The 14313-nt window shown below is 51.9% G+C and overlaps 1 protein-coding gene across 1 annotated transcript; it reads left to right on the forward strand.

The window, feature by feature from the left end:
• The first annotated feature begins 4803 nt into the window (after positions 1-4803).
• Positions 4804-10710, forward strand: LOC146342286 (uncharacterized). Its single transcript, XM_084806087.1, is given in 3 exon segments — positions 4804-4945; positions 8403-8699; positions 8702-10710. Coding segments are annotated over 2 exon segments (2133 nt in total). The 5' UTR covers positions 4804-4945; positions 8403-8452; the 3' UTR covers positions 10588-10710.
• The last annotated feature ends 3603 nt before the right edge of the window (positions 10711-14313 follow it).

Here is a 14313-nt window from a genome sequence, read left to right on the forward strand (position 1 = left end):
AAGCTCTTGTGAGATGGACATGAACATCAATCAATCAAGAAGTCAAAGCAAGCCAGAAAGAAAATGTAGGGCTGCAGTTTTTAAGGCCGTTCAGGGCGCAATTCTATGGGGATGGCCATAAGCCTCTGAACCTGGAGGCTTGTGCCAGACGAGCGAGGGGGAGGAAGGCTGGAGGTTCCTTTGTACGGCGGCCTCCCCAAGCCCCTCCCCTTCCTACCCACGGGAACACTCCCTTTGCCTTCTTTCTGAGGTCACTTTTCCCACCTCGGAGAGGCAGCCAGCACGGTTCTTTCTGCATTGGCTGTGAGGGGGAAGAGGTGGAGAGCTCAGACTCCTGTATCCGAGGTCGGAGAGCTGACTCTGACCTTGGATTCAGGAATCTGAACTATCCTATAGCCCCCAAGACTCTGTCTAGGGGTCATAGGATTGCTCCCAGGATTGCTCTCTTAGACATAAAAAAGTCCTACAGTTCCCAGCATTTACTGGGGAATGCTGGGAGTTGTAGGAGTATATTCTGGCTGGGGCATGCTGGGAGTTGTAGGCTTTTACTCTGTCTAAACATGCATAGGATTGTGCCCATAGTCGATTAATTTTGATGACAGAGGAGGGCAGTTTCCAGCCCGTGATGCTAACCCAGCTGCCCAATCTGGCCCGCGGAGGGTTTGGCGCCCTCTGTGGGACCTGCTCCCTGGCCTGGAGGCTTGGGGCGGAGGCAGGGGAGAGGAAACCCCATGTTATCTGAACTCTGGAGATAACAAAGGGATTCCCCTGAGTGCCACTTGCCTTCCCACTGGGAATCCCTTTGTGATCTCCAACCAAAGATAACATGGGGATTCCCCTGGACTTGTCTGGGGCTTTTAGGACTGGCTCCTGCAAGCCCTGTCCAAATCCCTTCCCAGTTGGTCCAAGAGCGGCATGGACAGGAGGTGCCCCACCCAGCTGGCACTTGTAAATCCAAATAACAAAATGAACTTCTGTACCCAGCTGACCACCCCTTGATTAGAAAACATTTTTTAAAAAGAAGGAAGGATGCAGCCCTAGCGGGATCCCTGATATCCATGCTGGCCCTGAGGTTGACATGGGGCCTGCTTACTGCTGCCCCCATCACCTGCTTCCCTCTAGGTGGTCACTTGGGCCCCCCTTGGCTGTGGGACCCCTTGACGTCCGCCCTGACTTCGGCCCACTGCATGAACAGGCACTCCTTTGAGCCCTCCTTAAGAGAAGAAGGGATGGCTCTTCTGAGCAGATGCCTTCTGCAACGCAAGTGCAGCACCCTAAAACAAAGTGTGCTTTAGAAAAAGGTCTGTATTTCCCCATACATTTTACAACCTAATCCTATGCATGTTTGCTCAGAAACAAGTCCCACTACGTTTGACGGGGGTTACTCCCAGGTACGTTTTCATAAGACCGCAGCCGTAACCGAATCATCGCCTAAGGGTGCTATCCTGTCAGGATGCCCGTCAGCCTCCGAACTCAGAGGGTGACTGGCATCCTACGCAGAACAGGAGGAGCGCGGAGGCCGTCTTCGCTTCCATGATCCTCCTGCTCTGCAGTTTTGCTGGACGGGCTTCTACGTCCGTTTAGCTGGGGCTCTGCGGAGCAGCAGGGAAGGAGGCTGGGGAGGCCGGAGGATTCTTTGCAAGCCGGCCTCCCCAGTTGCCTCCCTGCCCACAGAACCGCCCCCTTTCCCTCCTCTCCGAGGTTGCCTTTGTGACCTCGGAGAGGCAGCTGGAGAGATTCCCTGACGACTGTGAGGCGGGGCGGGGGGGAGCTCAGACTCCTGGGTCTGGGTTCGGAGCACTGTCTCCAACCTCAGATCCAGGAATCTGAACTATCCTATGGCCCCCCAGATGCTGTCTAGGGGCCGTAATATTGCTCTCTAAGAGACCAGTTCTGTGTATCCTGTGATGCTCACTTTTTCCAGTGGGATTGACTTTGGAATAAACACGTATTGAGTTATAGCCATAAGCTTGGACAGCGACCTTGCAGTCCAACGTATCTGGGGGGCGCCAGCAGTGGTGTCCCGGAGGCAGGGCTCGCAGGGATGCAACCCTGGCACATTTTCATGAGCAGGGACTCTGATGTCATCTGCCATCCGCCTCAGAATTCCCTGTTCCCTCTGAGCTTAGCTGCGATCCTCACTGTAGCTGTGGGGGGAATGAATTTTCCAAGCAACAATATATTGTTCCATTTTGGAAGGCAAAGGATTTGGGATGACTTGGTCTGGAATGGGCAAATAAGACCTCTTCGCTTTACCAAAGACCTGATCCTGGTGGAGATGAAAACTCCCAGAACTGGTTTGTTGATATGGATTGACACGGCTGCCTGAAATTTTTGGACTGCCCTTGGAGAGTGTCACAGTGAGTGCCTGCATTTCCAAATTTAACACTACACTACTCTGTGTGTGTGTGTGCGTGTGTGTGTGTGTCTAGTTCAATCCAGCTGGGTGTGTGAACGTTTCTGTTGGAGGGGGAGGGGGGAGATATAATGAAGGACCTTAGGGAAGGCCAACGGGTAATGTTGGGCATTAAGGGAGTGTGCAAGGTGGCTGTTTAAATGAGAAGGGATCTGTGCATGAGGGCTGAGTTGAGAGGGTGAAGCTTCCATACAGTATCATATTTTGAAAACCTAAAATGTTTGTGTTTGAGTGAGTGAGTGTGTGAAAAAGATTTTAACATGCCTGCATTTTTTCTCAGACGTCCAGTTGAAATACCCCTGCCTTACTCTCAGCTGCACTGTTTTTGGATCCTGGTTGAAGGCTGTATGTCTTACAAGGTTGTGCACTCTTAGAAGGGGGTGTGGCTGTGACTGCCACAAAGGGACCCTGCACTTCTTAATTTGCCATTATGCTACTGGGTGCCAGGTTGGGTGAGAGCTGGTTTACACTGACTGGCAACAGTTTTCCAGGCTTCCAGACTCAAGTCTTTCCCGGCCTTGCCTGGAGATCGAAGCTGGATTGAATTGAGATTGAACCTGGAGTCTCCTGCATGCAAAGCACATGCTCTCCCACTGAGCTATGGCCCGTTTTCCCTTCAGGGACCGGCTGGTGGAATACGCCCTGTCTAGTCATTTTCTCTCCATGGGGTAGAGAAGGAGTTACTCCTCCTCTGCGGAGAGGCTGAAGCCTTACAATTATGCATAAGTAGATGGCATATTTTTCTGTGACTGGACCAGAGAGGGAGATGTGTTGCCTGTGGGAGATTCTGACATGTTTTCTGAATACTAGTCCGTTTTGCAGTGAAAAGATACATTTACTAGTCCCTGGAAGAGAAAAGAAAGTGAATAGAAAAGACACCAATTTCCCACAACCTGTGAATGTACTGACCATTGTACATTGAATGTACTGCAACTCCCATCATCCACAACCATTGTGGGGAAGGTTGCCTTACAGGGTTGTTGTAAGAATCACAACTAAAGAAGCACTTTGAATGCTTGGAAGCACCATACGAATGTTCTGCATCCTGCCTTGAGAGCTCCTCAGAGGAAAGGTAGGATCTAAAACATAATAAATATCTATTCTCTATAAATAAATATTTCTGATATCCATATACCACCTTTTGAGAAAATGATATAGCAGTAAACACCCCACCCCTCAAAAAGATCTAAAAACGGCAGCTTGAAAGGTTGAAGCAGCAGCAATCAAACTTCTTTTAAAACCAACATCTAGAAAGCCTACTGGAATCAAATTATCTTCCCTGCCTGCTGAAAGGAGCAGTGATGGGGCCAGGCTGTTCCAGATTCTGGGTGCCACCACCAAAAAGCCCCCTTTCTCCATATCTAGGACCGCCCCCTCAATTTTTAAAACCAGATGAGCCAGGGCCCCCGCTAGCATGGGAACTGAGCCCTCTGCCCTGGAAGCCAACACCCTGATGACTCCAGCTGTGTTTCGTGGAAGTGACCAGCATTACCCAATTAGGAGCAGGTGGTAATCTGTGCATGCTCCAAGACACTCCTGCCCTTTTTGTTATTTTTGCATATCCCTGGACAGAACGTTGGCGCTAACTGTGGGTTTGGGATGAAGGATCATCCTTGGTGACCCTTGAGATATATTAAGATCCCCCCCACCCCTGTACCTATTGGAGATGAAAAGCAGGGGAATCGCTCTAGGCCCCTTCTCCCATTACACAGGGCTGATTCTGCTTTGTTGGCAACACAGCCTGGTTTTAGAAAATCCAAACTGTTATTGTACATTTGCAATTTAAATTATTCCCCCAGTTCATAAGCCTTCCCTATCTGCCTGTGCCCCCTTCATATCTGAACTGATAAGGAACCAGGCTGGACCAAGAACAGGTCTACACCTTGTGTCATATCAATACGATCCCATCATAGTGATGCTATATCTCTCTTGAGCATTTATTGAGCATAGTGCACGCAATGACATCTGTTTCAGTGTGTTGGAAAATACAGAACAAAAAGCGGGAAATAAGGCTAGAAAAGCGGTATGTGTAATGTGCCCCAACAGTTATCAGCGCGTCTCAATACCGAGGAAAAGCACGAGTGTAGATCTAGCCCTGGGGGACCTGAGTTCAAATCCCTCCTTAGCTAGGAAGGTCACTGAGCAACCTTGGGCCAGCCAGGACCCCGCCGGGCTGCTGTTGTGAGGAAAAAATGGAGGGGGGAGATGGCGCATCGCTGTACCCTGCCCCGAGCTCTCTAGAGGCAGGGTGGGAACAAAACGCAAGGAAGAAATGAAACGGATAAGAAAGCGTCTTGTTCCTTTAAGAGGAAAAGTCAAAAAGAAAACTACAGCTCCCAGAATGCTCTTTGATATTCCGTTTCCCATGCTTCCTTGCAAAGGAAGCCGACTCCAGAGGAGAGGTTGTTTGTATCCATCTCTTTTTGCATGGTGAGCATGTAGGAGTTGCTACTTTTTTTGCGTGGAATTTCCTCGTTTTTTCCCTTTTGCATTTGTTCCAGAAGATGGGATGGTCCTGAAACCTAGCGGGTAAGCGCTGTCGTGGGAATCCACCGACTGCTTGTCTGTGGTTTCCCTAAAAGGTTAATTTGGCTAATTCAATAGATGGATCTGTGCTGCTCATATTGGACGGGTGTTTTTCAGTGGCTCAGTTGTTTACTTGCTTTGAGCCGCCTAGAACTTCAGGCGGGAGATAAATATTTTAAAACAAGCAAATAAATAAAAATAGAATAAGTTGATATTATATAGGATTGCAGTCCTGCTAATCAGCACCTCTACATTAAAAAAAAAAAAAACCCATACGATTGTAATGGCAATAAAATGAATACTGAAATACGTTAGGGAGGAGTTAAGTCATCCCTCATTCTAGATGTTGGCCTTCCAAATTACGGCCCTGGAGTATCTTTGGGGGGAATACCAAAGGTGTCGCTTTCTTTCTTTCCTTCCAGCATTTATATTCTGCTCCACATCTAAGCAGATTCCAGAGCGTTGAACAATACAAGATAAAATTATAAAAAATAAAAGGAATAAAACACCATATTAGAAATTGTTATTTTAAAAAACAGAATATCAGTAAAAGAAGAAAGAAAATGGGACCCAGGTTTATTTTGGGCTTACGAGGTTGTGTTTTGTCTCTGTGTTCTGCAATGGATATGTTCCTTTTTGAGGTGACCTTTGGCTTGTGCATTTGTGCATGTGGTCTCCACCCCAGAGCTATGGGTGTGGCTGTGTGTGCTGTGAGGTTTGAATTCAGCAAATACTCTATGTAAGCTAACCTGAGAACAAAGGGAAAAGGGAGACATGAGTGGTGCTGGCAGGATCCTATCCGAGAGAGCGGGCACAGCGATTGCTGAACAAAATTAACTTCTGATGCTGTGTACCTCTGAACACCAGTTGTTGTTCGGGGAAAATAACTCTGTGTGTGCGTGCGTGCGCGCGTATGTATTATTGCCTTCTTGCCCTGTCTCTTGTCTTCCCAGAAGCTATTGGTTGGCAACTGTTAGGAAACAGGATGCTGGATGTTGGCCTAGATCAGTTTTCCCCAATCTGGTGGCTTCCAGATGTGCTGGACTGCAACTACCATCATTCCAGGCCAGCATGATCTGGCAGGGCTCTTTGTATGTTCTTGCATAAGAGATTGAGAGAGATCTGTCTATGTAAGAACATAAGATGGGGGGGCTAAAGACTGTTTGGAAACATTACCATAAGAACTTTATGTTCAGTGTCCCCTGTTTCCCCCAACCAGTGACACCCTAGGAGAGATGCACAGGCTTCACAGTGCAATCTTATCCATGTCTACTTAGAAGGAAGTCGCAGTGATTCCAGTGGGTCTTGCTTTCGAGTAAGTGGGTATGGGATTGTAGCCTTGGTTTCCTTTCGGCACTGGAGACTTGTGGTGTCTTTGTGATATCTGTTTTATTTACGACACAAAGCAGTATGGAAGCAAATGGAGTCCACAGCCATTAATCCTGCATCAGATTCTCCGAAGAGAGCGGTTTCATCCCAGGGGTGCTTCACCTTCAGCCAATTTGTAGTTCACTTTCTCTGGGTCTTCTTCCTCTTCCCAAACTCAACCTGCAAAAACAACCCCGCCCCCCAACTCTCCCTCCTTCTGGCTGCCCCTCCAAACTCTTACAGGTATTGCATTCCAAAGGCTGGAGCTATCAAGTCAAGTCCCTGATGAACCCTCAGGTTCATTGGGCAAAACAACAGTGCCTAGATAAGTGATGGGCCCGGGATCCAGTTTCCAACTCTGTACAGCCAGATACTCCCTGGAAACCTATACGTCAGGGCATCACGGCAGCAGACCTCAGCATCGGATCTGGATGCCTTTCCCCTCGCCCTTGATGCGTGGGGAATTCTCTGCAGTTAGTTGTGGGGGGACCTCACTCCGCTCAGCTCCAGTTGTCTGCTTATTCTTTCATCATATGCGCCAGGGCTAAGCTCTGGCATGGCTAAGTAAGTGCTGTGATGCAGCAGATGAAAGGCCTGCCTGCTTCAGCATTGTGTTTCTGTGTGTGTAACTATTTCAACATTCATTAAAAAAAATAAAAAATCTGGTTATCTCCTCTTACCCCAAGGTTGGGGGAACAAATTATTTCTTCCCTGTTGCTCCTTGCTGATGAGATGCTGTATGATTGCTTTGCAGTTTTTTTTTTTACAACTGCTAATACCTTAGAGGCGATGAAGTACAGCTAAGGTTGCAATCCTATGCATGTTTAGACAGAAAAAAGTCCTGCAACTCCCAGTATGCCCCAGCCAGCATGGCTGGCTGGGGCATGCTGGCAGTTGTAGAACTTATTTCTGTCTAAACATGTGTAGGATTGCACCCTAAGAGTTCAAAGCTTTGGGTTGAAGGTCTCATCCTCTTGAGAGCATTCCGGGGACCATAGGATTGTTCAGATTCCCTTCCAAGGTCGGAGACAGTGCTCCAACCTTGGAAGGGGGAGTCAGAGATCCAACTCCCCTCCCTTGCCCCCTCTCAGCTTGTGAGGAAAGTACCGTGCCGGGTGCTCTCTGAGATCGGAAGAGTGACCTTGGAGGAGGAGGAAAGGGGGCATTCCGTTGGGCGGAGATGGGAGGGGAACGGAGAGGCCAGGATATGAGTTACCATGAGCCTTTTCCAGCCTCCTTCCCTCTTGCTCCAAAATGTCCCCCGTAGACAAGTTAAACAGCCCATCTAGCGAATTCTGCAGGGCGGAAGGCCTGGGAGGCGAAGATTGCCTCCACTGCTCCTCCCGCCCTGCACTGGATGATTGGATGCCTCCGTGTTTGGGGACTTCCAATCACCAAGGGCACAGTTGATAGGATTGTGCCCTTGGCTACTGTGCTACATTAGCTTTGGAAGAAAACTTGGTAGCTATTCTCCTTTTGGGTTAACCCAGGCCTGGCAGACTGCAGGCTTTTGGGATCTACTTTGTCTTTTAGTAGAACCTTGGGACCCACCAACTGGACTTACAGCTAGTATAGCCTTTCCCAACTTGCCGCCTCCAGAAGGGTTGGACTACAACTCCCACCATCCACAGCCAGCTGGCTGAGGTTGGTGGGAATTGAAGTCCAACATGGGAAGGCTGACCTAGTACATTTAAGGAACAGGGTGCTTCTGAGCATATGGCTCAGATCAAGGATTTATTTTCGGCACCAGCACTGAGCTTGCAGCCCTTTCATGCAAAACCCAACTCCTGGTTCTTTCCCCTTCTTCACAAACCTTTCTTCATTTCAGCAGCCTAGTTTAGAGGGGGCAGGGGAGAACACCTGTTTTGCTTTTCTTGCTGCTGCTGCAGTTAGACAATGGGGAGTCAGAAACCCTTGGAGATCTACTGCAAATCAGCCAGAGATGTACCAGTCGTTCCCAGTCTGCCTTCTGCTCACCTGTGGGTTAGCATCTGGAAACTTCCATTAAGATTGAAAGCCTTCTCCTATGTGAGGATATGATTTTTCACTTTGTGTTCTCACTCCCCTTTCCTTAATCTGTTTTCTCCTCCAGGAGGAGTTGAGATTCTAACTTAGAATGGGGAGAACCATTTGCAGTGAGACATGGATGGCCGTCAGCAAAGATTTCAGGGTGCTCGCTCTGTGGAGAAGGCCTGTTTGCCTTGGGTGACCTCCTCCGAGGAACTCCGAGACAGGAAGAGCCGAGCAAAGTGGAGGGACTGGCAACAGTCAGAAAGGATCTTGCAGTGGAGAGGAGAACCTGACCGGGAGGAGACCTCTGGCAGTTGCCCTGTGGTTGTGATGGAGGAGCAGTGGGATGCTGGATGTGAGTCCGATTTAGAGGATGTTGGGAGATCTCTCCCTGGATGGAGGCTGCCATAGCGGAAAGATCTTTGGGGGAAGAAACTGAGCTATGTCTTTATCCAAAGGGGCCCCTGCCAGGGGTTGAGTTTGCCATGGATGAATCTGAGGAAAAACCGTCTTACCAAGGAGAAGGCCACAAGGAAGCTGAACTCATCCTGTGTCCAGAGTCAGCCCTGGCAAGGGAGGGTTCTGAGGAGGAGGAATCTGAGGATGTTGGTTTTGAGGGTGGATCCCCACTTGAGGTTGAATCTGAGATGGCTGTTGACCTGGAGGGTTCCAATGGGGAGGAATCTGAAGGAGTTCCTTGTTGGGGAGGAGTTGCCCTGGGGGAAACAGAGGCTGGGGCGGAATTGGAGGTGATTGTTTACCAGGACGGTTCTCCAGCAAGGCAAGGATCCAGTGGTGAGGAACCTGAAAAAATCCACTCTCGGCAGAGCTCTCTTTTTGGGAACGGATCCGAGGAGGAGGCCATCGGCGAGTGGGCCGGGCCTGTGGTGGAAATGGTTGCCGAGCAACGGCCCCCCAAGCCACGCCACATCTGCAGCGAATGTGGCCGTAGCTTGGCCAGCCATTCAGCCCTTGTCCGGCACTGCCTCATCCATACCGGAGAGCTCCCGTATGCTTGCACGGAGTGCGGGCGCCGCTTCCGGCAGTCCTCGGCCCTCGTCCGCCACCTCCGGGCCCATCGGGGTGAGAGGCCGTACGTCTGCGGGGAGTGCAGCAAAGCGTTTGGCGTCAGGTCCGCGCTGGTTCGCCACCAGCGGGCTTTGCACACGAGCGAGAGGCCCTACGTGTGCAGGGAGTGCGGCAAGGCCTACGCGGACCTTTCTCTCCTGACGAAGCACCAGCTGATTCACGTCAACGGGCGGCCGTTTTCTTGTCCCGACTGCGGACAGTCGTTCGGGCATCGCACCACCTTGACTCAGCACCGGCGCATCCACACGGAGGAGAGGCCGTACCGCTGCGTGGAGTGCGGGCAAACCTTCCGGCAGAACTCCGCCCTGGCCAACCACCGCCGAGTCCATTCGGGAAAGCGCCCCTTTTCTTGCCAGTACTGCAGCAAAGCCTTCGCCGGCCGGCCCACTCTAGTCCAGCATCTCCGGACCCACACGGGGGAAAAACCGTACAGTTGCCCGGACTGCGGCCGCCAGTTCAGCACCAGCTCCAACCTCCTGCAGCACCGGCGGAATCACCTCGGCGAGCGTCCCTTCGCCTGCTCCCTGTGCGGCCGGCGTTTCGCCCGGCGGCCCGACTTGGCTCGGCATTACGTCACCCATGCCGAAGGCAGCGTCCGGCCTCACCGCTGCGGGGAGTGCGGGAGGCGCTTCGTGGAGTCGGCCGACTTGGAGCAGCACCGGGCCACGCACCGTGGGGAGCGGCCTTACGTCTGCAGCTTCTGTGGCAAGTCCTTCGCGGAGGCCGCCACGCTGGCCCGCCACCGCCGCTCGCACCTGCCCACGGCTCAGCAGGCCTACCGGTGCGAGGAGTGCGGGCAGACCTTCGGGCAGAGCTCGGACCTCCTGGCCCATGGGCGGGTCCACAGCGGGGAGCGCCCCTATGCCTGTGCCGACTGCGGCAAGGCCTTCGGCCGCAGCTCCAACTTGGCTCGCCACCGGCGGGTACACACCCACGAGCGGCCGTACGTCTGCGGGGACTGCGGGAAGAGCTACACCCAGAGCACCCACCTCATGGAGCACCAGAGGCAGCACACGGGCGAGCGGCCCTACGAATGCACCGACTGCGGGAGGTCCTTTGGCAAGAAGGGGCACCTGGACTCCCACCGCCGCATGCACCGCCCCTTGCCGGGATCCCCCGGAGGCGAGGACGGGTCCCCCACGGAACGTGCTGGTTCGGGCAGCTCCCAGGACCTATGAAGGACTCGGCTGTAGGTGGGGTAGGAGTGGGGCTTAACTGGAGCGGGGCTCAGCCCTGCGTGCTCTGTTACATGCCACCATCTTGTCCTAAAGCTACAGCAGCGGAGGCTGGTGTCTCCGATGTCAGTGGGGCGGCAAATCCGCTCCGGGCTTCAGTCAGAACTCGAAAGGAGCTATCCAAGGGGCTTCCGCCCCTTGGATAGCTCCTTTCGAGTTCTGACTGAAGCCCGGAGCGGATTCGCCGCCCCACTGACATCGGAGACACCAGCCTCCGCTGGTCTGTAGACTAACTCCCCAGCCCAGTGCCCTCCATGTGCTGGAATACAACTCCCATCATGCTGGCTGGGAATGGTGGGAGTTGCAGTCCAATTCATCCGAAGGACACCAGGCTGGGGAAGGGTGGTCAACGGCACGGGGATGAAGAACATGCGAGAGCGCCTTACAGTGAGGGCCCCGCTTCGGCGCGTCAGTGCGCCGCTGCCACCAGCTTCCGCGCGCTTGGCATCAAGAGGAGAAGTTGCTCCTGGCCCCAGGCGGGCGCACGCTCCCATACGTTATGCATTGGGAATCCTATGCCCTGTTTAAGAGCGTTTTGGAGTAGCCTCATCTTTCATTTCCATTTGGCAACGGTATGGTAGACTCTGGGTTCAAAGGAAGGGGTGCAGGATAGGACACAGGAGTGCAAATTCCTTGTACGTGAGATCTTGTCCCTCCCCTGCTTCCAGAGCTGGGTTTCAGCCACAGTAGTCTTGGGCTCTTGGATACTGCCGGCTACTCAAACCATTGAATTCCACTCCCCTCCTTGAATGAAGAAAGGTAGCCTCTCAGATGCTCCTCCTCTCCTGTTCCGACTTCTTCACCTCTTATTTCTCTCCCGAAATGCAGAGAGAAACCAGTAGTTGCATCTCCCGTCACTGCCTTTTGAGATGTCTAAATATTATCCCTTGTATCTCATCCTGGAATGTCGGATGCCCTCAGCAATCGGAATTCAGCCTCTGTCCGGAGAGGTTGGCCCAGAATCCCTCCGACGAACTGAGCTGTGTGTCCTCAAGACTCCCCTCCTCTACCTCGTATCTGTTGAGCTGCTGTGCTTTGGTTTGGTTCTGCAAATGAAATAAAAAGGATCTCCTTATTATATATTCCATAAGTGTTTGAGAATTTGCCCGTGTGTGTGTGTGTGTGTGTGTGTGTGTGTGTGTGTCTGCCACATGTGTGAGTTTTTTTAAAAAAAAACTCAATTACTGTTGAAAGCCATTAAGAGTATAAAAATGCATCCTCCATTTGGCCGTGGGATTGTGTGGTAAACCTCTGGGAGATTTAGAAATTCACATAAATGGGCTTTTGGACCATCCCCCGAGGGTGGCACTTTTCAAGATTGCAGGGTGTGAGGACAGAAAGGTTTTCCTGACTGTAGTGAGTGGATGAATGGCTCCTGTGAGCCTAAAGTAGGGGTGGAGGTTGAATCTCAGGCCCCGCAGGACAAATCCAGCTCACCTGGAGTCCTCCAGATGTTTTGGACTACAACTCCCAGAAGCCCCAACCAGCACGGCCCATGGCTAGGGGTTGTGGGAGTTGTAGTCCAAAACACCTAGAGGGCAACAGGTGAGCTGCCTGTACTGCAGGCAGTACACCAGACATGACACCCCCTCAAAACCATGTGCTCCTGTTTTCACACTTCTCGCTTCCCCCACCTAGCGCCTTCCAGAAGCAGAGCAGCCTGCCGCGATTACAGCGGGCTGGAGGGTTGTCTGAGACCACTCTTTGCGATAACTCCATGAGTGAGTTTGGTTCGTGCTCTTCGGGACGAAGCGATCATAGAGGTCGGAATATTTTCCATCCGGATTGTATGCTAATGCCATGCAGGTGTCTTTCCCCCCGCCCCCCCCATCTCCCCCTGAGAATATGTGGCTTACTTCAGGTGCAGGTATGATGTGTAAGCATTTGCTCCAAAAGCACCTGCTCTCTATTTATGGGCATGCCGTGCATTGCGTGGGTTGATTTGGGGGTGGTGTTTAAGATGATGCCTCATGGCCAGAGGGGGTCAGACCAAGGGGCTTATTGATTGGACTACAACTCCCAGCATCCTCTGACTGGTGGCTGGCGATCATGGGGGTTGTAGTCCAACACATCTGGAGGACACCCTGTTGGGGAAAGGGGTTCTATAGTTCAATGTGGCCCCTGACAACACATCTGACACCCTTGCAGTCCCAAATGGGGGCCTTCCCTACGCTGAGCCTAAGAGGCAGTAGCACTGGGATGGGATGCCCCTGATAATCCACAACGAGATGGAAGCAACCAGGATCGACTGCTGATGTCTTCAGGGACAAATGATACGAACTAGGCAAGGTGCTATATTTCATTGGACCAGCAGAAGTGGAATGCTGCATAGGGTGCCTCATAATTCCTCCTGCCTGATGGAGAGCCCTGTGTAACCTGAAAGTTTTCAAAAGAATTCTCCTGCCACGGTAGAAGTTGGCCCTGAGTTTTATGGGTTGAGACAATAGAGGTGTTTTGATGTAAAAACAGCATCGTTGCATTGCTCCTGTGCATGGAATGGGCTAAATTCCTAGTCGGCAACTAGTGTTCTCAGAGGTCTGCTTTGTGAATGCAGCCTGAGCTGGAGGGCCAAGTCCCCGAGTGTCATATCCCAAAGATGCTGCTCCTGTCACACATCTCTCTTGTCTGTCAGCTGGGGTGCCAGACAATGCCATCGTTAGTATTGTTATCCTGCCCTTCCTCAAGAGGAACGCCAGATGTCATACATGGTCACTCTCTTTTATCCCCACAATGACCTATAAGGTAGGCCAGGGTGGGAGTGACTGGCCTGAGGTCACTGGGTAAGCTGTTTTTGTGGCTGACTGGGGATTTGAAGCCAGCCGTCTCCACTATTTCAGTCCACCATTCCAGCTTCTCTGTCACACTAGTTCAGCCTCCACCCCCCCAAAACCCGGCACCCTCCAGAGGTGTGCTACAATTCCCACGATCCCCAGCCTGCATGGATCATGGGAGTTGTAGTCCTTCGCATCTGGCTGGAGCTAGGTTGGGGGAAGCGGCACTAGCTCTACTGCAAGGGCCCACGTTGGGTGCAGAGGCCTCCAGTTTTGTTCCCTAGTTAAAAACGTTATCTTGAGGCTAAAGGACCTGAATAAGGCAGCCTTCCTATGCTTCAATGGCTTGCTTGCAGGGCTGTCCTGTTGATCCCAAAGGGTAAGCGTTGGGATCTGCTTTCCGCGGGCCAGTTTAAGTTGGTGAAGCAACGTAGCAAGCTTTGGGCCATCACAGAGCTCTGCATCAGATTCCCCCCCCCCTCCCGCCCTCCCCGCGGCTAACTCGAGAGAGTTCCTGGAAGGGCTGCTCTCTCTTTAACACCTGCAATGCTAGGCAGAATTTCAACAGATGACGCTTTCCCCCTCACTGCATCCGCAGACTACGGAGCTCTGTATCGCCTTTCTGCCATGTAGCTGGTTTTTAAGGTACGATAGGAATTCTTTCTTTCCCCATTGTTTTTTCTTTTTTTTTTTGTTAATTTTCCTTCTCTCATTGGTTGACTTCCCTTCCTCCGCGCGCTCCGGTTGGCTCCTCGAGGCGAGCGAGGCGGGACTTCGCAATTAAAAAAAAGGAAAGGTAGGAGCGGCTGCCTTGCCCCGGTGCGCCTTCGCCGCGGTGGCCCCGCCCGCCCGCGTCCTGATTGGCCGAGGAGGCTTCGAAGCCGTAACATCCGGGTAC

This window comes from Heloderma suspectum, chromosome 6 (genome assembly GCF_057233095.1).
Source record: "Heloderma suspectum isolate Gila_16-S chromosome 6, 16-S_ref, whole genome shotgun sequence".
NCBI lineage: Eukaryota > Metazoa > Chordata > Lepidosauria > Squamata > Helodermatidae > Heloderma > Heloderma suspectum.